The following is a 27,153-nucleotide window of genomic DNA, read 5'->3' as shown; positions in this document are numbered from 1 at the left end:
GGATCAGCTCTGCATAACAATCTCAAATGTACATTGATTGTACAACATCAACAATGTAATGGACCAAACCATGCTCAGGATCACTGTAAAATCCAGTTTGATTCTATTGATTCTGAGCACGTTCTTGTGCTGGTACAGGGTTCCGTTCAGCGTTTAAATCTCTCAGTAGCCTGTAGGCTCCTCTGATGATTAGTTCACAGAACTTGAAAAACACCGAAAGTTAGTGACCCAGAGGGACCAGCACAGCCATGGCACCAGATAGTGGGATGTCCTTTGAGAATTCATCCGCAAAATCCACTATCTGCTCAAGTGCTCCCAACAGCAGAACATCAATGTCATCATTCAAGTCGGTCTCCTCATGGTAGTTCTTCACAGGCACACAGTAAATTCCATAGTGTTAAATATGCAGTGTCAAAGTACATTGACTCTTACAGAGTTATTACTACAACAGTTGGAGTAAGATACCGCCCAGTGTTGGTGAAAAAGTACGTTGTTAAAAGACGCAGTGTCAGACGTACTCTGGAAAGCTCCGCCCACCTACGACTCGTCTCAAACGGACCACACATTTTCACGGCGCCATTTTCTTCATGTGGAATGACTGCGGTAAGTTTCTCCTAAGTGACTATACACACATTATTTGTCATTTTAACAGAAGCAGCATTTAAGAATTACTTTATATCGTTGCTAACAGTGCACTCTAGTTGGTTTTAGGTCTTAAAATGTCGAATTTTAAAAAGGCTAACGTTAACATGTTGTGACTGACTTCTGTCCAGTCCATGTGCCAGCAGTATTAAGCTAACGTTAATTAACATTAACTGACGAACATAACGTTCAAACTAGACAATGTCAGCCCGATTTATTGTAAGTTATGTTAATACAACGTGGAGGGGGATTGTGTACTTCTTGTTAACGTTCAGATATTACAGGAACATAGCAAAGACTAAGGGGAGTTGGCTAAACTAGCTACAGTTAGCTACGTTAGCTTGACTGGCTAACTATGTGCGGGTGGCATGGATTTATTATGTTAACGGCGGGTAGACATTAACCTTGGACACTGCTTAAGCGGTGTGCCTTTATTTTTTTCCCTGGATATTATACAAAATGACTTTCGGGTTTCAAAGCAGCAGCAGTACTGTTAAAATACTTAAGCACTATCTTAGCACACACTTATGGTGTAACGTTTAGCTAACATTATTCAATTCAATGTTATTTATATTGTCAAATCATAACAAGAGTTATCTCAAGACACTTTACAGACAGAGTAGGTCTAGACCACACTCTATAATATACCAAGACCCAACAATTGCAGTAATTGTGCGGGCAAGGCGGTAACATTAATGTTACAAGGATGAAAATCAGACGTTATCCTTTTTAATGTGTTTGACAGTAACTTCAATTTAACTGGCCATTTCTGCAAAAGTGCTGATCATTTCTCAGCACTTTGGTGGCTTGAAACAATATTTTTTCTTATATTTGAGGAAATACTGCTAAAATAAGACCATCAACTTTTTAACTGTGAGAAATTGTACTGATACTATTTGCAGGGAGCATGCTGCTTAAAGCTAAACTTGGAGATGTCCAAAAATTTGTCAGAATAACTGAGCCAAATCTGAAAGACTTTTTGATTGCAGGTAAGAATTTGACAATGTTAGTAATAACTGTCTGAATTTAGCTGTTTAAAATTGATATACTGGAATATTCCTAAAATGATGGGACATGTTAAGTTCTCAGGTTTTTGGAACTGGTCCATTTTTGTACGTCTAAATTTCTTCTGTTTTGCCCTTGGTAACTACACTTTAATTGTGGATGCATTGCTTAAGGTATAGTTATGATGCTACAAAAAAAACATTTTAATCACTTAATAGTGTTTGTTTAAAACCTATTTTATAGGGTAAGGTAGGTGTACACAGTGAAATTATTATATAAATAATGATTTACTTTTGTTTACACAAGCTTTTATCCCTGTTTTTTCTAGCATTTGCAAAGTTTGGTGTCCCAGCTGTAACAGAAGGTGTGAAAATTGTTGACAGTTCAGGGACTGAATTGGATGATGATGTTTTTGAGGATATTATAAAGGATCCCTCAACTGGGGTGCTAACCATCAAATATGACTCAAGTTTGTTTCAGTTAATTAGACTAATTAATGAATACGTTATTTCTTTGTTTTATGAAGTTCATGGTGTCTATTAAATAAGTGTCTTAGATTATGAGGGAACTATATATAATTCTTTTTCTTCTAAAAATCATGGTTAGAATCTGTCTCCATGGTGGCCTCTTCTGAGCAATCCCAACCATCATCCCTTGATACCTTGGACTCTGAGGATACAGTCATTATTTCAGATAGCCCCTCCAGAAAACGCCAGAGGCTGGATACAGAAGCCAAGCAAGTAAGACAATTCTGACATTTTAAATTCTGTTCTTGAATCTGTTCTCAGAGAATTAAAATTACATTAATATACATTGTAAATTACATGGTTTCAAAACATTTTTGAAGTCCTGATTAGGGATGTCCCGATCAAGTTTTTTAAAGCGCCCTATCCGATTAAAAAAAGTATCTGCTGATATTGAGTCCTGATCAGATACTTTTATTTATTTATTGATAATACAGTGCACACTTGAGTACATTCAAGTTATTGTCGCTGTCTGGAGGGAGTTTCTTACCATTATTGGCTTTTTCATTGGATTTTGTAGCACTTGCAATCTTTGAGATTGGATCGGGACATCCTCTGACATCATATTAGTTTATTTCCAGTTTATTTGCAGTGGACATAACATGCAGAATTGTTATGCATTTTGTTTTAAGTTGGTGGAATCAGCTCTTACCAACAAAACCGGTGGGGAACGTATAATAAATGAATACAACCGAACCAAGTCCTTGACGGATGAAACAAGACGCAAAATGGTGAACATGCTGGCAGCTGACATGACAGAAATGAATGGGTAATTTGTTAATAGTCCTTGTGTTCTCAATCTGTAAATCTAAATCTGAATCTAAGTGAATATGACTGCACAATCCTTTCTTCAATTTTGCAGTACATCTCCACCCAGACAGGTGAAAGAAATGTATGCCAAAGGAATAGTGACCTTATTCCCGTACCTCAGTGACCCATTCTCTAAGAATGGCTATGTGAGTTGCACACAGTAATAGTTGTAATGTTAAATATTATTGGAAGTTTTTGAATCCTACCAGACCATGTTGTTTTCAATGAAGTATCCATTTTTGTTATCCTTTCATCCTTCAAGGAGCATTATTATGATGGCGAGAGTGGAACTGGGTACTTGGCCTGGAGGATTAAAACTATTCAGAGAGGCACCGCCAAAGACAGGCGATCATCATTCGGAGGTAATACTGGAAAATGTATGGAACAAAACAGTTGCTAGATCAATAATTGCATTTGTTGCACTATTTCTCAGACATATAGTATAATGTGTAACTACATCCTTCAATTCTGCTAGCTCCCTCCCTCTTAGCAAATTTAAAGAAAATATGCATCAGAGACCTACAAAGGACTGTGACATAAGGGGGGTTGCCTCGACACTGACTGGTCGAGGCAACCCCTGGCAAACTGGCCTTGCAAACTTTAGGGTGATTTAAACCAGTAGATGGCATTTTCATACATTTTTCAACCCACAAACTGCAGATTTCATAAATTGTGAAGAAATAATGTCAATATTAACACCAGCATTGATGCAGGGCTCCACACTAACTTTTTGTCTTGGTTGCACTTGTGCGCCTAACTTTTATTTAGGTGCACCAGCACAAAATGTAGGTGCACCCAAATTTTTTCCTTGCGTCGCCATTAACGCCACAATTTCAAGGTCACCTTTTTATCACGCTCCATATACATTCATATATATCATGTAACCACCCCCCTTTGCTGTCCTCTGCCCCTCAGATGGCCAACACCTGTAATTTGGCCTTCTTCCCATTTGGCCTTGGCTAAACCAGCTTGCCACACTCCCTAGCATCAAACATATCATTCATATCATTTAGTTTACAGCTCAAAAAGTATATTTTACAGTGGAGTACTTCCTTTAAAAGTTAGCCAGGCTACTAAAACTTTTGACATGATTGAAATTTTCCCGTGTTGTGTAGAATCAGCCAAAGGATCAACTGGTGAAGACATGTCTGGAGGACCGACTGTCAGACGAGAATCCCAGTTTGTTCCAGAGACTGCCCTGACTGATGATGAGTGCAACAAAGCAATCTCACTGATGAAACATTCTGCTGATGCAGACACAATCAAGAAGAAAATGGAACTGGCGTTTGTGTATCGCCGCAAAATGATCCTCGACCCCCAGCAGTCAAGCAACATACTGTCTGAGTTTCCACGTTTTAAAGACGTCAAAAGCTTGGTAATTATGTTATTTTGAAAATACTATGACAAGTGAATTGTTTTGTAAGACATTGTAGTGATACTAGCTAGCTAAACTAGCACGCAATACAATTTGATTGGCTGTCAAATAACTGAAATTGTCACCAACACCACCCCACTCCAGGTTGAACAGGATTTTGTTCTAATGTTCGGAGAGGATACCTCAAGCAAGCTTCTGGAAAGGTGGCCGGTCACGTTCAAGAAAAAGATCATCAAACAATGCAGAAAGCTTCCATCCACAAGTGAGCTTGAAGAACTCTTGCTGGCAGCTGATCCTCCTGAGGATGGCACTGAATTGGATGTTGACTTTGGTAAGATGCTTGTAAGCCTACCTTTTGTGTTGTATTGCAATATCAACATTATGTGTAAACATTTAAATATCAACATAATACTAAGAAGCTGGATCTGTGAAAGATTTACTGAGTACGTTCTGTAGCAGTATATTGAACAAAACTTTTGAGATTTGACTCAGCCCTGTGGATGTTTTAGTTAGAGAACTTCTTGTGATGTAGAACTGCTGTCTGTCTGGGGGTCTTTTGTAAAGAAAACAACGTAACTGAAGTGTGTTAACATTGAACTTGTGTTGTTACAGGTTGGGACAGTGATCTGTCATCGGTTTTACTGCTTATACACCTGATTCCACCCTCCGCTCAGGGTCGGAAGAGACCAGGAAAGGTTTCCGCATCCCAAGCAGAGAAACATCTTGTGGTATTCAAGAAGGTTTGTATTTTTTCTAATTTGTGGTATGAACACCTAATATTAGGCTACAAGTATTCATTCAATATTCATATTCAATAAGAGTAGTGTATTGGCTCTTTCTGCATATTCTACAACTACTTGGCCATTAACTACAGTTTTCCCTCATTTGTCTTCGCAGACCGGAACAAACATTCAAGAGCATCTCGATGCCATCACTACTAGCGCTCAGCCCTATCTCCTAGCTGTTGGAGTTAAGAAGAATGCAATCCACCAGTTCTTCATCATTATCGACAAGAATGCCATACCTTGCAGGTCAACCTCTTCTCTTGTTGCTTTTGACGAACTATTTAAGGCACATTTTGTGTTTGGCACATCCTACAACACCATGCTCCACAACATGTACACTTTCATCCAAACTACAGTGTACAGCATCGATGCTGGCAAGGTCAAAGAGAGCCCTCGTGTTGCTGAAATCAGGGCGAGGTTACTTCATTAGTGCTTGAAGTTTCTCCTCGAACATGAAGTGTTTTGTTTGTCAGGCTGAGTTATCGAGTTCAAATATGCTTGTTAGGCATTTACGATTAGTTCACGGTTACTTGCCTGGAAAAAATCTCCGGCTTAAATGTGCTCAGACTGGATGTGGCTGTGCGTTTGGTACGTTTTCTGGTTTTAGGAAACATTTAAACACAAAACACACTGAGTATATTGACCAACAGGTTGACCCTGATGTTTATTTAAGCAGCATTGGAGAGGCAGTGACCACTAATGTAGAGGAGACAGCTACAACGTCACGGACAGTTAATGAACACGAGGTAGCCACATCTACTCTGTTGAAAAAGTCCAACAGGAGCACTCTAGATATGTGTGCCTCTGCTGTTGCACAACTAAAAGCAGCTGGATTAAGTCAATCTACTGTAAATAGTTTTGTTTCCTCCATGGAAGAAGTGTTTTTTGAGATTCAAAGTCAAGCTACAGATGCAGCTTTGCAGTGCTTATCTCCACAGGAAACTGAAAATAAGAACAGAATAGAACAATCTTTGCAAAAGTTGGAAAACCCTTTCACACCCTTAAATTCAGAAGCTAAACGAAATAAACACTTCAAAGAGAAATGGGGAATCGTAGAACCTGTTGAAAATGTGCTTGGCACAAGATTTGACAGCAGAAGAAACAAAACAACTGGGACATACGATCAGGTCGTTGTAACTGACAAGTTTGCATATATTCCTATTTTAGAAACACTAAAGGCCATTTTTCAAAACCCAGAACTTGCAGACATGTTCAAGCCCAGGCACATGCCCAAAGGAAGGTGTGTATGCAGACTTGAGAGATGCCGCCTATTTTAAAAAAAGTCCCTTATTCTCTATAGAAAAAGATGCCATACAGATCCAGCTATTTTATGACGACTTTGAAACAGCAAACCCCTTGGGGTCTAAAAAGGGTATACACAAATTAGGTGCTATATACTTTACATTAAGGAATTTTCCCCCAATCTTTAATTCATCATTGATAAATATTCATTTGGGTGCTCTTTTCCATGCGCAGGACATCAAGCGTTATGGTTTTAATTTGATACTTGAGCCACTTGTCAGTGATCTTAAAGTACTCGAGACAGAGGGACTTAAAGTTCCCAGATTGAAAGATGTGATTCACGGTACCATAGTTCAGGTCACTGGTGATAATCTTGGGTTGCATGGTTTATTTGGCTTTGTGGAGTCATTTGGGGCAAGGTATTGTTGTCGTTTCTGTCTCCTTGAGAAAGATTGTTTTCAAACTGTGTTCTGTGAAGATGATCCAAAAGTTGTACTACGAACTATCGAGATGCACAAACTGCACTGTCAAACTTTACAAACAGATCCTACACTACCTCATATCTATGGTGTCAAACGCATTTGTCTGCTGAATTCACTACAGTATTTTTAATACAGCCAACAATTTTTCTGTAGATATAATGCACGATATTTTAGAAGGAGTTGCTCAGTTTGAAGTCAAACTTGTCCTGCAGTACATTAAGGAAAACTTCCTAAATGCTGAACAACTGGCTGGTAGAATACATGCTTTTGACTATGGATACAATCAGCAGCGAAACCGTCCACCTAGAGTAAAGTTGTTTGATGGAAGTAATGATTTGGGGTTGAATGCTATACAGTCTTGGTGCTTATTACGTAATATGCCTTTGCTATTTGGTGATTTAATACAGTCAGATGACCAGCACTGGCATCTTCTACTTTTGCTTCTACACATTGTTAACATTGTATTTTCCCCAGTCCTTACAGAAGGCATGACCATTTACCTCAAACATTTAATCATTGATCATCATCAGCTCTTCAAGCAGTTGTTTCCTGCAATCAATCTCTTACCAAAGCATCACTTCATGATTCATTACCCTCGTAATATAAAAACATCGGCCCAGTTCTGCACATGTGGTGCATGCGTTATGAAGCTAAACATAATTTTTTTAAGAAGCAATTAAAAAGCTTTAAAAATGTAACAAAAACATTAGCCAAAAAGCACCAAAGTTGTATGGCAATGTATCGAGAGTCCTTTAGCAAGGAAAGATTAACTTTAGGTTCGGGGAAGATGGTAACACTTAGTGAGCTCAAAGAAGGTCCGAGATTGCTTTAAAATGTGGGTCTGTATTGTCTACCAGTGTGTTTTCTGCCAAGTGGATCAAACATCATGGTACAGAGTACCGCCGTGACTTCATTATCTGTACTGAGGTAGCATTTGAGATGCCTGTATTTTGTAAAATCAAAATTATTGCTGTGAAAGATGACTGTGTATTGCTCTGTGGAAAACTGATGGAAACAGTGTGTTTTGATTACCATTACTATGCCTTTAAGGTCAGGATGCATCCAGACAGGGTTCAAAAGGTGATCAACATTACTGAACTGTGTTACTTTAAACCTTTTGATGTTCAAATGAAGTATGGAACGACAGATTCCTCCTTGTATGTTGTTCCCTATTGCCATTTTATGGAAACCTAAGGTCAATGTTTTAAAAGGGATTTGTATTCTTAATATATTTTAGCCTGACATAGTTGAGCTGTTAATAAAAATTTGAAATGCATTATTTTGTGGTAAGTTGTGATTTTTACTCACTTAATGGAGTATTTGGTGTAATTTGACACTAAAAAAGTGTAAAATGAATACTGCTGAGATTTATTTCCGTGACACTATACGGTGTTAGAATTTGACTCTATTTGAGCTTGTTTTTCACTGCAAGATAGTCAATTATCAACACAATAGTGTGTAACATCAACACTTATCAGAGTTATTTTAACCTTGAGTGTCAACTCCATGCAGTGTTAAACTGGACTGGAATCAAACTCAATCAGAGTTGATTTGTTATTTTAGAAGAGTAAATGATTAACTCTTCCAAGGGTAATATTTACACTCTCCAGTGTTATTTAACCTTTAGTGTAAAATTAAAATAACACTATTCAGTGTAAGCGAGTGTTAAATTTTTACTCTATTTAGAGTTAATTTAACTCTAAAATGTTAACACTATGAAAAGAGTCAAATTAACACTATTTCAGGGTGGGACCATATACACTCAGAAATAGTGTTAAATTTAACTCTTTAAGTGTTACTTTAACACTTCAAAATTTACTGTGCAGGATGCAGTTCACTGGGACTCCCAGTCTTGCCCTGCACTCCTCCATCTTCAACGAAAGCATAAAATGAGTGTTAGCACTTTGTTTCACGGTACAGAAATAGTAGAATGGTAGCTAATTACACATTTCACTACAGCTTGAGTCAACTGACTAAATCCACTATAGGAAAGTAGAAATGTACAATATTATAGTTTTTACAAAATAAACTATTTTCATACAAGTTGTCTTTAGTTTAGTTGAATCCATGTGTCAAACCATCTGTTATATCTAGGTGTATGCAGAAATCTGCAGGCCTCAAAGGGACCTGCAGATTTATTCTAATGCATGCGGTCTCTACACAACAAATGACATGGAATGTAGATTCACATCAACTTTAGACCTCTTTGGTGGTCTAACTAACTTTAATCTTAGGCTTAACTTTTAAGGTCAGGAGCATGCCTCACCTTCTCCTTATATATACTTGCTTTTATACCCGTTTCTCAGGTTTTTATTCCCCATTGGGCAAGCCATATCCACATGGGTGAGGATGACCACTTGGGGGATCCCTGCAAAAGAGTCCATGGTAATGTTTTGTCAGATTCTACTGATAATTACAAAGAATCTCTGTATTTGGTCAATTCCATTTTCCACAATTCTTATTTTTTAAACAACCTGACAGTCCTGAAATCCTGTTATGGCCAATTCACACAGCATTCCATGTTTTGTTCTAATTTGAGTAGACTATCCCTTTAAAGAGCGTGTAGATTGTCTGACCCTTTAACATTATAATGAAGTAAAAGAAACTGGCCACTTACCCATGTCACTAGCCACTAATCTGATGGCCCTCATTTTCTTGATTACATCATCATCCATGAGAGTAAATGTATCTGCTGGAATCGGACTGACTAGACAGTGGGCTCTGTCACTAGAACTGGGAGACTTCTTGTATCCATTATCCTCCTCTGATAATGGATAATTCATGTTGAACTAGCCACAGACAAAATTAAATCATATTTAGTTCCCTTAATCAACTGAAGATAAATTACAATTCTTATATGCGAAAATGGCCTCACTCTACATTATTAGACTGTTTTTAAAAAGTATAGTGTTTCAACTTATAAAGATGAGTTACCCTGCTGACTTAAAATGTTCAGTTGTTACAACTTTAGATAATCTAAAATGTCACTTGATTTCCTGAGTTGACATAATATAACACATTTTAACACAGCAGGGTAACTTAGATTTCTATTTTTTTTAAACAAACTTTTTATAGTGTTCACTATTTAAAAAATGTATATTCAAATAGAAATGGGTAAGATTTATTTTACCTTGTACCCCTCTTTTACATGTCCCTTCAGTGCTTTGATGATATCATCTTCATGTACTCCTTTGCCACTCCCTTTCTCCAAACCAATGACATCATTAAAGACAAAGGGCATATTTGACCCAGTCTTTTCATTTTCAATGTTGTGGGTTTTGTACTAAAATAAAATAAAAAGTCTTAATCTAACTTTTATTTTATAAAGCTTTTTTCACTTTCAAGTAGATATTCAAACAAATGTATTTTGAGCAATAATAAGTTATCTAATCTCAGAAACACAGAACAAAAATCTTGCTTAATTGCGTCAGATACTTGACGAAGTTCTGGGGGAGATAGACGAGAAAAGATACTAGAACAAGAAAATGGAAGTAGGGCGGTAGCTCCACCCCCTCGCTCTGCAAGTTTCGGGCCTTTTCTCAATTAGGTCAAAGTTCATCATCTCCTCGCCTCCTACGTCTTCCTCTCCTCAGTGACCCGGAAATCGATAAGTAGTATGTAGGAGAGTGTCAATTGGTTAATAGGTGAACAGAGGAGTTTCTTCCTCATCTTGATTGCCTCCTCCGACAGAGGACACTCAGGTGTATCCTACCAGCGGAAGAGTTTTAAAATCAGCCACACCCGCTTTCAAACAGCTTTTGTTTTCTCTGAGAAAGGCATGCATACATTTCAAAACGATACGCTACTTATCCTTTTATCTATAAAATGTCTACCACAACTAGCTACATTTATTTGTATCACTTTACACATGTAGTAAACAGGATACAGCATTGCAATTCAAATTTGAATTAAAGGAAATAGAATTGAATTCTGTGAAATTCAAATGCCTCTTCTATTCTATATTAGGTGTAGTCAATACAAATATACATCTTGTACATATGCCGCGTTCACATGCTATTCGAAAATAGGAAACTCTGACATTTCCGACTTGCTAGCTGGTTGAATACAGCACGTGTATAACAGTGTAGGCTGCTGAGGGGAGAACGACTCATAATAAAGCGAATGGAATGGCATCAAAGCATGTGTTTGATGTATTTGATATCATTCCACTTATTCCACTCCAGCCATTACCACAAGCCGTCCTCCCCAATTAAGGTGCCACCAACCTCCTATGGTTGTATAATAACTACAACCACTTAGCATGTCGAAATTTCAGAGTTTCCGAGTTCCGACCAGCACGTGAACGGAGCAATATAACATCAAACTTGTTATAAGGAACAGGTTTAAATCAGGGGTGAAAGTAGATCTAATTTCTTACAGGTACTGGACACCGAAGTGCTCGCACATATTTATTTTTTATACTACAAAAATTACAGGGTAGCCTACTCTGCTGACACTGACAAACATATCAATAAAAACGATGTCTGATTCATATAATTGGCCTTCAAAAAGGGGAGACACAAATACAATATGACGTCCATCTAACCTGGAGGAGGAAATTATTAACCAAAAACAAACAAAAGTGGCACTGACCCAATGACAAAGACAGTGAATATGCACACTCACCGGGGATATGGCCGATGTTCTCCGCTAGTGCCAATATGATAAGCTACTTACTGTTCGCACAATTCAGTTAACAATTTTGATAACTAAAAGACAGATTGGAGTGTTTCCATTGTCATCTCTTTACAGCAATAGTAATTTGCTTTCCAAACAGTTTTTTTACGATTGTATTTTTAAATATTGCTATATGCCTGGCTGGGTCTCTCTGCTTTTCACTGACATTAGCAACTCAACAATCATCTATTTGGTAGTTGCAGCACCTACTGACCAAATTGTAAGCTATGCAATTCAAAACAATGTTTTTATCTAATGTTCCTCTGTGGCCAAATCATGCTTTATGATGTAGTAGCCTATTCTGAATTATTGTATTTATTTCTGTATAGACAGGAGTAAACTAACTAGGCTATATCATTTTGGCAATTTAATTCAATTTACTTTAGGGAAAGCTTAGCTTCCCCTAGTCTTATGGACACGACGCCTATGCATTTTAATGTGGCATAAACACAACCAGTCATGATGTTTTCATCTGATTGTCAAACAATCACTTAACAAAGGTGCTCCTGTAGGCTACCCGCGCACGTTCGTCCACTCACAAAATAACTTCAGCATCCAAACCCCAACAGTGCACTGTGCACCCGCAATTTGATGAATGGAAAGAGACATCTGTTACAAAACACTTACGTGTATTGTAATGACATTCTGCGATTGTCATTAGGCCTACACTTGTAGCCTGAATTGATTCATCCACTGTTGTCCATGCCGCCTCGGTCTCAGCCTTGTCAGTGAGCATCTCTGCCACTCATCTCCTCCTTCACAAAATGTAAGTGTTCTCCTCAAACCACAACACAATTTGGAGCAGTATACCACCCGGTTTCCAGTCAATTCACACATTTTTCATGCAGCTGACATGCAGTAATGTTAAATAATGGTGTAATAGGTTTTTGGGCATGTTGTATTAATAGTGATAGGCTCACGTTTTACCGCTATGGTGTACCCCAACTATTTATTTTGCCAGGACGCCATACCAGACCGTACTGCCTTACTTTCACCCCTGGTTAAAAGAGTATATGAACATTGTTTCCAGAGGAAAGTTATATATTCTTTGGTATCTGGAAGTGTGACCTGCCAGATTCAATGAAAATGTTCTATGACCGAGTAATTTCTTTGAATTGCACTGAATTAAATTCTACTTCCTGTGTAGCCAATTCAATTTGAATTTTAACTCATGAGTTGAACGGGAGTCAATTTCAAAATTCTGAATTGAGCCCAACCCTGCTGTAAACAATTTGCCTGATAACGTGCTAGTGGAGAAGGAGAGTCTCATTTCTTACAAGTGCATTTCCTCTTCTCACTCCTCTCTGATTTTTTCAAAAGGCATCAAGGAGAGGATGGGAGGAGTTAATGAAATCCAAGTGAGAAAAGGCCATCGTTAAGTGAAGTCTATGGGACAAATGTTCTTCCCCTTCAGAATTTCGAAGGACCCGCACATTCCCTAAATTGTGATTTGTTCAAATAACCACTGACGAAAAACCTGTTCCCTGTAAACAACTGTTGCTCGTTAGACGTTACAACACCTCTCACAGTAAGTTACACGTAGTCTGTCCACCAGAGATGATATGTGATCTAACATGGGTCCAGGAAAATTGTATGATTTTTTTTTCAATTTATGAATGAAATGTAAATTAATTTATCACAATTCTTTGAGTTGACTTACACCCTTAATGCTACCATTAACCTAATATTGTACTAATGACTTACTGTTGTGGTGAACCTTGAACCCATGGTAAAATCAGCCAACACAGACACCAGAGCTGGATGGACAGAGGAAACAGCTGCATAACTGATACTTCTTCCACAGTAAACTGTACACTGGGTTAGATATAGAGGACAATGTTCCAGTCACGTAAAGTAGTCCAACAGATCTTTACACATCATCATTTTATTATAATAATTTGGTGGCTGCTTATATTTGTCATGTACAGTTGAAGTCGGATGTTTACATACACCTTAGCCAAATACATTTAAACTCAGTTTTTCACAATTCCTGAAATGTAATCCTAGTAAAAGTTTCCTGTCTTAGGTCAGTTAGGATCACCACTTTATTTTAAGAATGTGAAATGTCAGAATAAAAGTAGAGAGAATTATTTATTTCAGGTTTTATTTCTTTCATCACATTCCCAGTGGGTCAGAAGTTTACAAACGTTTCAGGTAGCCTTCCACAAGCTTCCCACAATCATTTGGGGGAATTTTGGCCCATTCCTCCTGACAGAGCTGGTGTAACTGAGTCAGGTTTGTAGGCCTCCTTGCTCGCACACGTTTTTTCAGTTCTGCCCACACATTTTCTATAGGATTGAGGTCAGGGCTTTGTGATGGCCACTCCAATACCTTGACTTTGTTGTCCTTAAGCCATTTTGCCACAACTATGCTTGGGGTCATTGTCCATTTGGAAGACCCATTTGCGACCAAGCTTTAACTTCCTGACTGATGTCTTGAGATGTTGCTTCAATATATCCACATCATTTTCCTTCCTCATGATGCCATCTATTTTGTGAAGTGCACCAGTCCCTCCTGCGGCAAAGCACCCCCACAGCATGATGCTGCCACCCCCGTGCTTCACGGTTGGGATGGTGTTCATCGGCTTGCAAGCGACCCCCTTTTTCCTCCAAACATTCATTATGGCCAAACAGTTCTATTTTTGTTTCATCAGACCAGAGGACATTTCTCCAAAAAGTACGATCTTTGTCCCCATGTACAGTTGCAAACCGTAGTCTGGCTTTTTTATGGCAGTTTTGGAGCAGTGGCTTCTTCCTTGCTGAGCGGCCTTTCAGGTTATGTCGATATAGGACTCGTTTTACTGTGGATATAGATACTTTTGTACCTGGTTCCTCCAGCGTCTTCACAAGGTCCTTTGCTGTTGTTCTGGGATTGATTTGCACTTTTCGCACCAAAGTACGTTCATCTCTAGGAGACAGAACGCGTCTCCTTCCTGAGCGGTATGACAGCTGTGTGGTCCCATGGTGTTTATACTTGCGTACTATTGTTTGTACAGATGAACGTGGTACATTCAGGCGTTTGAAAATTGCTCCCAAGGATGAACGAGACTTGTGGAGGTCTACCATTTTTTTCTGTAGTCTTGGCTGATTTCTTTTGATTTTCCCATGATGTCAAGCAAAGAGGCACTGAGTTTGAAGGTAGGTCTTGAAATACATCCACAGGTACACTTCCAATTGACTCAAATTTTGTCAATTAGCCTATCAGAAGCTTCTAAAGCCATGACATCATTTTCTGGAATTTTCCAAGCTGTTTAAAGGCACAGTCAACTAAGTGTATGTAATCTTTTGACCCACTGGAATTGTGATACAGTGCATTATAAGTGAAATAATCTGTATGTAAACAATTGTTGGAAAGATTACTTGTGTCATGCACAAAGTAGATGTCCTAACCGACTTGCCAAACTATAGTTTGTTAACAAGAAATTTGTGAAGTGGTTGAAAAACGAGTTTCAATGACTCCAACCTAAGTGTATGTAAACTTCCGACTTCAACTGTATAAGTGTGTATTATACACGTGGTTGTTGGAAATGTGTTTTTTTGCATATCCTTCCCTCCCTGAGAAACCCTTGGAGAGTGGGGTCATGGCCAGGGTCTGCCATTATCAACAGCGACCCTGGAGCAATTACGGTTAAGTGCCTTGCTCAACGGCACATCGACAAATGTTTCACCTTGACGGCTGTGGGATTCGGCCTAGCGAGCTTTCGGTTACTGGTCCAACGCTCTAACCACTAGGCTACCTTCCACTTTTGAGTGCGGACTCATCACACTTTTTTACTTATCTGGATTCACAGGTTTTATGCACCAATTGAACTTCTGGGAGAGGGCCATGGTCCATTTTAGATGTTTGAATTACAGGGGTGCCAGTGTACAGTATGTGTCAATGGGTGTTGGAACACTAATAACACATCAGGACATATTCTTATTAGCATCAGTATTATTAGTACTATCACTATGCCCTTTTAGATAGTTAATAAATACTCTGAACTGGAAACCTTGTCTTCATCTCCTCCTCATTGCAATATCACTCCTCAACCTAGCCTAAGATACAGTCGACCCTAGTCCTTTTCTTTAACATCACAGACACATTTTACTGCAGCTTTGTTTTGCAATTTCTTTCACAGCCATGTGGGAGTTAAGGACTGACTTTGCAATGGTCGACTCAAAGGAACTCCAAGATAAGCAGTGACAAACGACAGTAGGCTGTGGCACAGGATGTGGCTTTTCTGTGAATTTGGAGATGGAGGCCGATAGATCAGCATCTCATCATCTGTAATCGAGGAGCTGTTCTTGAAGTGTTCTTCTGCCAAGGCCTAGCTGTCCCTGTTCTCTAGGAACATGTGGGAAGCCTACATGAGCCATGATGAAATGTGTAATAGAACATAATTAGTGGGGGATAATGAGGCGATGCACAGCTGTGGGAAGTGAGAATAGCCCACATTTAATATCCTTTGGACTGCATTGCTACTGTTTACAAAAACATATCCTCTATTCCAATGGGGGCTCCTCAGAGGAGGAAGGGGAGGACCATCCTCCTCAGTGAAATTTCATAAAAATAAAAATTGTGGAACATTAAAGTTATCCTTTTTAGATCAAACTATACTAAATATATTCATATGTCACCAAATAATTGATTAAAATACACTGTTTTGCAATGAAGGTCTACCGTAACTTCAACAGCACTGTCTGGGGTAGCACCATGGTGTAGCCGGAGGAGAGTTATCTTCCGCCCTCCTCTGGATACATTGACTTCAATACAAAACCTAGGAGGCTCGTAGGCCTCACCCCATTCCATAGACATACTGTACATGGTAATTATGATCACTTCCGGAGGACATCCTCCAACCAATCAAAGCTTTTGCAGTATGAACTGAGATGTTGTCCATCCAATCATAGAATTAGGATCAGAGAATTAACCTAGTGTATTGTATTGGGATTGTGCCACAGAGCATTATGGGGGTTCTATGTGTGAAGAGTGATAGTTGAGCATTTATTTGAAATTATTCAATTCAAATTCGTTTTTTTCAAATTACGGGAGACAGAGGAGGTATATTATAAATTGTTTTCTTGGTTTTAGAACTTTATTTTTGTGTCCAGTTAGTGCAATTTATTTCAATTTGATACCAGCGCGAGTGTGTAGAAACACAGTAGGTTCCTCTTACTGGTATTTTCATGGCTAACTTTCATGGGTGTGGAAGTGAGTATGAATGTGTGAGACAGGACTGTAATCAGATGTTCTTCGATGTGGGCCCCTGTGGCCCCCAATCCAGCAGTATCTTCTCTCTTCAACTGTTGACCTTGTCTCGAGTTGAGTTCCACATCCCTCATGGTCCTGGTTCTGCAGCAACGGGCCTGCCTTATGAAGAACTGAAACTAGACTGTTGCCCTTTGCCTCCCTCCTTAGCAACATTCATATTCAACAATAATATATTTGAACAGAATATTAACATTCTGCACTTCCCCTTTTCTCACTCAGTAACTTTCCATATCACTCAGTAACTTTCTACACACCAAGTTCCTCTTTACCCTTCCTTGACCCCTAACATATACATCCCTTATGCATATACAGTAATCAATAAGTTATAGTATGGTAACATGAATAAGTTACCATAATAAGCTAGAATCCAACAATAGTAAACCTATATCCGGGACACTCAAATTAGTATGATATGTTACGTTTGTGTCACGGTTTCGGCCGAGGCTGCCTCTCTCCCTTGTTCGGGCAGGTTTCGGCGTTCGTCGTCTCCGGAATTCTAGCTGCCACCGCTGTATGTTTCATGTTCGTTTGCTTTTGTCTGTTTGTTTCCACACCTGTTTCTGTTTTGGCGTAATTAGTGTCCTATAAGTTTCTCGTTGTGTTTGTCTAGTGTTGTGTGTAATTATTTTCCGTCAGTTGTGTGTATTGCTCGGTTGAGCTTCTCTCCACTGCGCTGGAGTATTTTCGCACCTGTTTGTGCGCAGTTACATTTTGTCGCACCTGTTTGTGTGCTGTTACTTTTCGCCTTCGTGCGTATTTTTCGCCTTCGGGCAAAGTTGTCCTTTTGCCTTAGTTTGGGCAGTAATACAAGCCTTTGGAATATCGTTCTGAGTCCTGCGTTTGATTCCATCATTGCACCTACAGCACGCCCTGACAGAATTACACACCACCAATGGAATCAGCAGGAGCCGAAGCAGCCCAGACGAGACTGGAGGCCCAGGTTCGGGACCAACAAGATCAGATCCTGCAGATGGGGACCGCCCTGCAGGAGGTGATTTCCACCCTCCGAGGCTGGGGTACGCCTCCACCGCCTCCCTCCCTGCCAGCACCATCGGCCAGCCCGCCCATTCCAGCGCCGGAACCTCGAGGAGTCCGACTATCTCTCCCGAGGGCCTACGACGGAACCGCGGCTGGGTGTCAGGGATTCCTACTCCAGGTGGAGCTATACCTGGCCACAGTGCACCCGGCACCTTCGGGGCATGAGAGCGTACCCGCCCTGATCTCCTGCCTGGCCGGAAAAGCGTTGGAGTGGGCCAACGCGGAGTGGAGGAAGATCGACGCCACGACGATTACCTACGACGAGTTCTCCCGCCGCTTCAGGGCGGTGTTTGACCATCCCCGGAGGGGAAAGCGGCGGGGAGCGTCTGGTCTTCCTCCGGCAGGGGAGGAGGAGTGCCCAGGAATTCGCTCTCGAATTCCGTACTCTAGCGGCAGATGCAGGGTGGAATGATCGGGCCCTCATCGATCTATACAGATGTAGCCTACGAGAGGACGTCCGTCGGGAGCTGGCTTGTAGGGACACCAGCCTCTCTTTCGACCAGCTGGTCGACATGTCCATCAGGCTGGATAACCTACTGGCTACCCGCGGCGTCCTGCGGAGGGTCCGTCCATTTCACCCTCCAGCGCCTCCGAGCCGTGTCCTATGGAGCTCGGGCGCTGGCGCTAGAGAGAGGAGGAGTCGGCAGGCTAGGGGGTCCATCCACTGCACCAACTGTGGTCGGGGAGGACACACCGCGGCTAGGTGCTGGGGATGGCCTCCTAGGGGAGATGACGACAGGTCCCGCACTGGGGATTCCCTCCAGGTGAGTAGGCGCCCCACTCACCCAGAGCTCACTGTTGCCCATTTTTGTATGCCTGTAAGTTTTCCACAGGTAGCACCTCATTCCCAGCATAAGGCGCTGGTAGATTCAGGCGCGGCTGGGAATTTTATTGATAAAAGTTTTGTTTAGCGTTAGGGATTCCCCTTATTCCTGTTGATGTTCCTTTCCCGTTCATGCCCTAGATAGTCGTCCGTTGGGTACGGGCTTAATCAGGGAAGTCACGGCGCCACTTAGGATGTGTGCGCAGGGGGGATCATCAGGAGATGATTCAGCTGTTCCTGATTGACTCTCCTGCGTATCCGGTGGTGCTGGGCATGCCCTGGTTGAGTACCCATAACCCAGCTATTTCGTGGCAGGAGAGGGCTCTGATGGAGTGGTCTGCTCAGTGTGTGGGTAGATGTTTGGGCGTTTCCGTGAGGGGCTACCTCGGTGGAGAGTCCAAACCAGGTGCCCGCATTGCACGTTCCACCTGAGTATGGGGATTTGGCTATTGCGTTTAGTAAGGCGAGGGCGACGCGGTTGCCACCCCATAGGCAGGGGGATTGTGCGATAGACCTCCAGGCAGGAGCTGCGCTCCCACGGAGCCATGTGTATCCTCTGTCTCAGGAGGAGAAGAAAGCTATGGAGATTTACATAGACGAATCTCTGAGACAAGGATACATACAGCCTTCCACTTCCCCTGCGTCCTCGAGTTTCTTTTTTGTGAAGAAAAAGGATGGTGGTTTGCGCCCGTGCATCGATTACCGTGGTCTCAATCAGATTACGGTGAAGTATAGTTATCCACTCCCGCTGATTGCGACCATGACTGAGTCGTTGCATGGGGCGTGTTTTTTCACGAAATTAGATCTCAGGAGCGCGTACAACTTGGTGCGCATCAGGGAGGGTGATGAATGGAAAACAGCCTTTAGTACCACCTCGGGCCATTACGAGTATCTGGTCATGCCATACGGGTTGATGAACGCTCCGTCAGTTTTCCAATCATTCGTGGATGAGATCTTCAGGGACATGCAGGGGCAGGGGGTGGTGGTGTACATTGATGACATTCTCGTGTACTCGCCTACCCGTGTCGAGCATGTGGCCCTGGTGCGTAGAGTGTTGCGGAGGCTGGTGGAGCACGACCTGTATGTGAAGGCAGAGAAGTGTCTGTTTTTCCAGGAGTCGGTCTCCTTTTTGGGTTATCAGTTGTCTGCGTCAGGGGTGAAGATGGAGGTAGACCGGGTGTCGGCCGTGCGTAGTTCGGCAAACACCAACAACTGTGAAGGAGGTGCAGCAGTTTTTGGGGTTTGCAAATTACTACAGGAGGTTTATCCGGGGTTTTGGACAGGTGGCAGCTCCCATCACGTCTCTGTTGAAGGGGGGGTCCGGTGCGTCTGCAGTGGTCGGCCGAGGCGGACAGGGCGTTTGGGAGGCTGAAGGACCTGTTTACCTCGGCCCCGGTGCTGGCACATCCGGATCCCTCTTTGCCGTTCCAGGTAGAGGTGGACGCGTCGGAGGCCGGTTTAGGAGCCGTGCTTTCACAACGGTCTGGCGCGCCACCTAAACTCCGCCCCTGTGCTTTTTATTCTAAGAAGCTCAGTCCGGCGGAGCGGAACTATGACGTAGGGGACAGGGAGCTGTTAGCCGTGGTACAGGCTCTAAAGGTGTGGAGGCACTGGCTTGAGGGGGCTCAACACCCTTTCCTCATTTTGACGGACCACCGTAACCTGGAGTACATCCGGGCGGCGAGGAGGCTGAACCCTCGCCAGGCAAGATGGAGTATGTTCTTGACCAGGTTTACTTTTAAGATCACGTACATCTCTGGGTCACAGAATGGCAAGGCAGATGCGCTGTCTCGGCGGTATGACACGGAGGAGAGGTCCGTGGAGCCCACTCCCATACTGCCTGAGTCGTGTCTGGTGGCACCGGTAGTGTGGGGAGGTCGATGCTGAACTCGAGCGGGCGTTACGCACCGACCCTAGTCCACCACAGTGCCCGGAGGGTCGGAGGTACGTTCCGCTCGAGGTTCGGGATCGATTGATCTATTGGGCTCACACGTCACCCTCCTCTGGACATCCGGGTATCGGCCGGACAGTGCACTGTCTTAGTGCCAAGTACTGGTGGCCCACGTTGGCAAGGGATGTGAGGGTTTATGTTTCCTCCTGCTCGGTGTGCGCCCAGTGTAAGGCGCCTAGACATCTACCTAGGGGTAAGTTGCTACCCCTGCCCGTTCCACAACGACCATGGTCCCACCTCTCGGTGGACTTTATAACAGACCTTCCCCTCTCCCAAGGGAATACTACCATCCTGGTCGTTGTGGACCGGTTCTCTAAGGCCTGTCGTTTGCTCCCCATGCCGGGTCTTCCTACTGCCCTACAAACTGCCGAGGCACTGTTTACCCATGTGTTCCGGCACTACGGGGTACCCGAGGACATTGTGGCTGATCGGGGTCCCCAATTCACCTCCAGAGTCTGGAGAGCGTTTATGGAGCGGTTGGGGGTCTCGGTGAGCCTCACCTCGGGTTACCACCCGGAGAGTAATGGGCAGGTGGAACGCGTAAACCAGGATGTGGGTAGGTTTCTCAGAACATACTGCCAGGACCGGCCGGAGGAGTGGTCAAGGTACGTTCCCTGGGCCGAGATGGCCCAGAATTCCCCTACACCATTCCTCCACTAACCTAACTCCATTTCAATGTGTGTTGGGTTACCAGCCGGTTCTGGCACCCTGGCAGCAGAGCCAGATCGAGGCTCCTGCGGTGGATGAGTGGGCGCGGCGCTCGGAGGAGACGTGGAACGCTGCACACGTCCACCTGCAGCGGGCCCTCCGACGTCAGAAGGCGAGCGCTGATCTCCACCGCAGTGAGGGACCGGTGTACGCACCTGGTGATCGAGTCTGGCTCTCTACCAGAAACCTGCCCCTCCGCCTGCCCTGTCGGAAACTGGGTCGGCGGTTTGTGGGGCCGTTTAAAGTCCTGAGAAGGTTGAACGAGGTATGTTATAGATTACAGCTACCTGTGGAGTATAAGTGTATTAACCCCTCGTTCCATGTGTCCCTTCTCAGGCCGGTGGTAGCGGGCCCACTCCAAGAAGATGAGATCTTGGAGACTCCTCCGCCCCCATTGGACATCGAGGGGGCACCGGCGTACTCCGTGAGGTCCATTTTGGATTCGAGACGTCGGATGGGGGGTCTCCAGTATCTAGTGGAGTGGGAGGGGTACGGTCCGGAGGAGCGGTGCTGGGTGCCGAGGAGAGACATTTTGGACCCGTCGCTCCTGACGGAATTCCATCGGGGGCATCCGACGCGCCCTGCTCCGCGTCCTCCTGGTCGTCCCCGAGGCCGGAGTCGGCGCACGTCTGGAGCCGCGCGTCAAGGGGGGGGTACTGTCACGGTTTCGGCCGAGGCTGCCTCTCTCCCTTGTTCGGGCAGGTTTCGGCGTTCGTCGTCTCCGGAATTCTAGCTGCCACCGCTGTATGTTTCATGTTCGTTTGCTTTTGTCTGTTTGTTTCCACACCTGTTTCTGTTTTGGCGTAATTAGTGTCCTATAAGTTTCTCGTTGTGTTTGTCTAGTGTTGTGTGTAATTATTTTCCGTCAGTTGTGTGTATTGCTCGGTTGAGCTTCTCTCCACTGCGCTGGAGTATTTTCGCACCTGTTTGTGCGCAGTTACATTTTGTCGCACCTGTTTGTGTGCTGTTACTTTTCGCCTTCGTGCGTATTTTTCGCCTTCGGGCAAAGTTGTCCTTTTGCCTTAGTTTGGGCAGTAATACAAGCCTTTGGAATATCGTTCTGAGTCCTGCGTTTGATTCCATCATTGCACCTACAGCACGCCCTGACAGTTTGGTATGGTTACATAACACAGGTGGTTACTTAAGACAAAAACAAAAGTAGGGTGGTTGGGTGATGTATAATGTGAATGTCTAGCAACCCAGCCCAAAGGTTGCGAGTTCAAATCTCATCACGGACAACTTTTGCATTTTAGCTAATTAGCAACTTTTCAACTACTTACTACTTTTTAGCTTTGCAACTACTTAGCATGTTAGCTAATGCTTCCCCTAACCCTAACATTAACCCTTTTAGCTAATCCTTCCCCTAACCCTAACCTTAACCCTTTTAGCTAACCCTTCCCCTAACCCTAACCTTAACCCTTTAACCAAACTCCTAAACTTAACCCTAACCGCTAGCCTAGCTAACTTTAGCCAGCTAGCTAGCGTTAGCCACCTAGCCACCTAGCTAGAATTCAGCTCATGAAATATGGGACCAACACTTTACATGTTGTGTTTACTGTATATTTTTGTTCAGTGTAGTTCCAAAGACAATTAGTAACAAGCTCTCAAACTACACATTTTACTACACACATGATATTCTGTCCAGGCTACCCTAATTCTCACTCTGAAGGTGAAAAATTACACAGTAAACACAAGCAAAGAGTTATATTTCAAATGCTCGTTTCGATGTATCACATTGTGATTCGTTCAACAGATTACTAGGCTCGAAGAACCAATCACACAACGTCTGTTGGAGACAGACAGGTCGAGTGGCGAATGAGGTGAGCTCTTCTCTTCCCTATAAGTTGTCACTGAAGTGCTCCTCAGCACAACTAGATCCCTTTTCTTCCTACTGAACTGTTCTCAAGCGAACCGTGAGGTTAATGTTGACGAACGTAGGACTTCAGCTCCTATCGGTAGTGTTGAGTACTGACCGAAAGGAAAGTTTTGCTTCGAGTATAATTCATTTTCTACACCTCAGTCTCCATTTGTAGCTAGCTTCACAAGCCTAGCTATTGAGAATTGGTTAGCCCTCGCTGCAAGGAAGGATGGAAGGCTAGCTAACCACACAAGAGATAGACCACACAAAGAGATAGACCACTGCGCCACCCTCCCGAGTGGTGCAGTGGTCTAAGGCACTGCATCGCAGTGCTAGCTATGCCACTAGAGATCCTGGCTCTGTCGTAGCCGGCCGCAACCAGGAGACCCATGGGGCGGCGCACAATTGGCCCAGCGTCGTCTAGGGTAGGGGAGGGAATGGCCCCGGCAGGGGATGTAGCTCAGTTGTGGGTTCGATTCCCACGGGGGGTATGAAAAAATTAATGTAAAAAATTAAACAAAAATAATGTATGCACTAACTGTAAGTCGCTCTGGATAAGAGCGTCCGCTAAATGACTAAAATGTAAATGTATAAAGAAAGCATGTGCTTTCTCCGGCTAGCAGTGTGCTAACTAGCTAGTCTATTAGCTGTGAGGCGAACTCTACCCCTACACAGGGAGAAACTAGCAGCGTGGCCATGTGGGGCTATGATATTATGCAAGGATACAGACCCCATGTGCATCGTCTGCTTGAGGTTCGAGCATGCTAAGGCACCGCTCGCTAACCCTGAGTACTGTGTGCATTGTAGGGCACTGCCCGTCTATCGTCGAGTGCGCAGAGCAGCCCCAAAACAAGACTCGTCTTGAGGCTACTCCACAAACCCTACACTGCTGGGAGGAGGTTATGGAATACGGGGTCCTCGATATGCTGTATCAAGATGAAACAGCGGGCAAGGAGGATGAGAAATACTACAAATCACAGATGAGCAAGAGTCATCAGTCTTGTGGGCGACTTGCCGCAAGAGCAGGGAACTGGTGCGCATGCACAGTCCAGCCCTGGGTCTTGTCCACAGTCACAAAGGGGTACAGACTGCAGTTCTCTATGAAGCCACCCGTTTTCAACTGAGTTCTGGTTTCGATAGCGAATGGCAACTCAGCCTGCGTGCTAGAGCAGGAAATCTCCTCTCTATTAAGCAAAGGGCCTATCAGAGTAATACCAGTGGCAGAGAGCCATCTAGGCTTCTTCTTCCGGTATTTCCTGATTCCCTTTTGGACCTACGGGCCCTCATCAGCTTCCTGAGGAAGTTCACGTTCCATATGCTTACGCTCAATGGGCTGTCTTGCTCTATTCGTCGAGGCGACTGGTTTACTTCAGTCGACCTCAGGATGCTTATTTTCACATAAGTATTCTGCCAGCACACAGGAAGTTTGTCAGGTTCGCCTTTGAAGGCACAGCCTACGAATACCTCGCTGTTCCCTTCAGGCTAGCCCTAGCTTCCTGTACGTTCAGCAAGTGTGTGGAGGGGGCTATAGCACCCAAGCAAGCGGTACGAGACACGACTTCCCTTGTAACCCACCTCAAAGAGTTAGGGTTCAAGATCAACCAGAAAAATAGCTGTTTGATGCCCACACAGAGAATAGAATACTTAGGCATCAAGCTGGATTCTCTCACTTATCGGGCTACACTATCGGACGGCCGCATCATGTTGTTCCGACAGTGCCTTTCCCTGTTCAACCCTATCCCTAACTCTTACCCATTGGAATGACTGAGACTCTGGATCAGAAGGTTACGTGTCTTATCCCAGTTGTGGACACTGTTTTTTTATTTTGGGTTTTAACCCTATCCCAAACCTTAACCCTTCGTAATGAGTGCCTAAACTTAACCCATCACTTCGAAATGTGATGTTTGGAGAAATGGAACAATACAGAACAGCAGGAGCAACAAAAACACTTCGAAATATGACGTTTGGAGCAACTTCGAAATTGGACATTTGGAGAACGTGGATGAACGTTTAATTCTGCAGTGAGACTGTAAGAGGTTGTTGGGACAGACAATATGACTGTGGTGGCATACATCAACTGCCAGGATGGTACTCACTCTCTGCATCTACACAGACCAGCTGTCAATTATTTTGTGAAGCAGGGCACACCTACTTTCACTACGTGTGACTCATGTCCCAGGCATACTGAATGTGAGAGCAGACTTGTTGTCCAGAGGTGGTGAACCAAGACTGGGAGAGATATGGTCTAGCCACCGTAGATCTTTTCGCGTCGCACAAAGACACGCACTGCCCGTTGTTCTTTGCGATAGCGGGAGATTAACCACTGAGATGTACTGGCACACCTTTGGCCAAAGGTAATGCTCTATGCCAGGAAATGGGTAACTGGCGGCCCAGCCCGCAAATTCAGGAATTCAGTCGGGGTCTCAATTTACTGTTGAGAGTTAGAATAGCAGAATACACAAGGTGCAATTTTGAAATGTGGTTGTGCATCAGCATATTTTCTCTTGTTATGTCTGCCACTGACAGTCACTAATTTAGCCCATGTCAGCAAGTTAGTCTAGCCAGCTCTGGTAAGTAACTCTCACTCAGATATCATATTAACATACCATAAGTCAAGGCAAAATGTGTAGAATTTTGTGCTACATTTTCACTCCGCCCCATGGCAAAATTAGTAGATTTGCATGAAATGAGTCCTACATTTGCAAAATCTTCTCTCTGCCCCATGGCTAAATTTTGTAGAATTGCATCAAACTTGCTTTAAAACTGCAACGTTTTCTCTATGCCCCATGGCAAAATGTGTATAATAGCAGGAAATGAACGCTAAAACATATTTTAGGGCCCCCAAAAGGCTATGGCCAGGACTCTGACTGTATGTATGGGTATAGATGTGGGTAGGGTTACTTCTCATTTTGGTAGCCCCTTGATGGCCAGGGAAGCTCTGGTTAGTGGAGATGATTCTCCTTTACAACGAGCCCTGGCAACTAGCGCTACACAGGGATCTCTTGACCCAGCAAATGGAGAGATTTTCCACCCTCACACAGAAACCATGGCCCTCTGGGCCAGGCTCGTGAGAGGTTAAAGGTGACAGGCTTGCCTCTCAGAGTCATTGAGACTATCCAGAGTGCCAGAGCCCCTTCTACAGGCTTACTGTATGGAAACAAGTGGTGCGTTTTTGAGAAGTGGTGTGACCTAAAACAGATAATTCCTTACCAATTGCTCTGTATCCAAGGTTTTATGCTTCTTGCAGGACCTTTTGGACAAGGCTTTCTCCACTGTTAAGGTCTATCTAGCCGGCCTGTCGATAGGGTTCAACAACAACATAGTAGGGAAACACACTCTGTTATGTCGTTTCATGAAGGGAGTGCGTCACTTACGCCCAGTCTCCAAGCCTTTAGCCCCAACTTGGGATATGTCTATTGTGCTTGAGGTGATTTCACAGCAACCTTTTCAAATCAAATCAAATCAAATCAAATGTTATTGGCCACATGCGCCGAATACAACAGGTGCAGAGATTACAGTGAAATGCTTACTTACAGCCCTTAACCAACAGTGCATTTATTTTTAATAAAAAAGTAAAATAAAACAACAACAAAAAAGTGTTGAGAAGAAAAGAGCAGAAGTAAAATAAAATAACAGTAGGGAGGCTATATATACAGGGGGGTACCGGTGCAGAGTCAATGTGCGGGGGCACCGGCTAGTTGAGGTAGTTGAAGTAATATGTACATGTGGGTAGAGTTAAAGTGACTATGCATAAATAATTAACAGAGTAGCAGCAGCGTAAAAAGATGGGGTGGGGGGGCAGTGCAAATAGTCTGGGTAGCCATGATTAGCTGTTCAGGAGTATTATGGCTTGGGGGTAGAAGCTGTTGAGAAGTCTTTTGGACCTAGACTTTTGTACCGCTTGCCGTGCGGTAGCAGAGAGAACAGTCTATGACTAGGGTGGCTGGAGTCTTTGACAATTTTGAGGGCTTTCCTCTGAC

At 43.3% G+C, this 27,153-nt stretch overlaps 1 protein-coding gene across 4 annotated transcripts; it reads left to right on the top strand.

Moving 5' to 3' along the window:
- Window positions 1-397: 397 nt before the first annotated feature.
- On the top strand, window positions 398-6,989 carry LOC121568835. Of its 4 annotated transcripts, XM_041879278.2 has the most exons (11): window positions 398-603; window positions 1,545-1,631; window positions 1,976-2,011; window positions 2,254-2,387; window positions 2,804-2,940; window positions 3,034-3,127; window positions 3,244-3,343; window positions 4,097-4,356; window positions 4,501-4,687; window positions 4,969-5,096; window positions 5,254-6,989. In XM_041879278.2, the coding sequence occupies exons 1-11, from the start codon at window positions 588-590 to the stop codon at window positions 5,569-5,571; spliced, it is 1,497 nt and encodes a 498-aa protein (XP_041735212.2). In that variant the 5' UTR covers window positions 398-587; the 3' UTR covers window positions 5,572-6,989. The 4 variants fall into 4 exon arrangements, with proteins under 4 accessions (XP_041735212.2, XP_041735214.2, XP_041735213.2 ...); XM_041879280.2 differs by lacking the exon at window positions 1,545-1,631 and having other exon boundaries at window positions 399-603; XM_041879279.2 differs by lacking the exon at window positions 1,976-2,011 and having other exon boundaries at window positions 399-603.
- The last annotated feature ends 20,164 nt before the right edge of the window (window positions 6,990-27,153 follow it).

Source organism: Coregonus clupeaformis, unplaced genomic scaffold, assembly GCF_020615455.1.
Source record: "Coregonus clupeaformis isolate EN_2021a unplaced genomic scaffold, ASM2061545v1 scaf0119, whole genome shotgun sequence".
In the NCBI taxonomy this organism is placed as follows: Eukaryota; Metazoa; Chordata; class Actinopteri; order Salmoniformes; family Salmonidae; genus Coregonus; species Coregonus clupeaformis.
The sequence above is the reverse complement of the archived record's forward strand: the minus strand, read 5'-3'. Positions and strand labels throughout refer to the sequence as shown.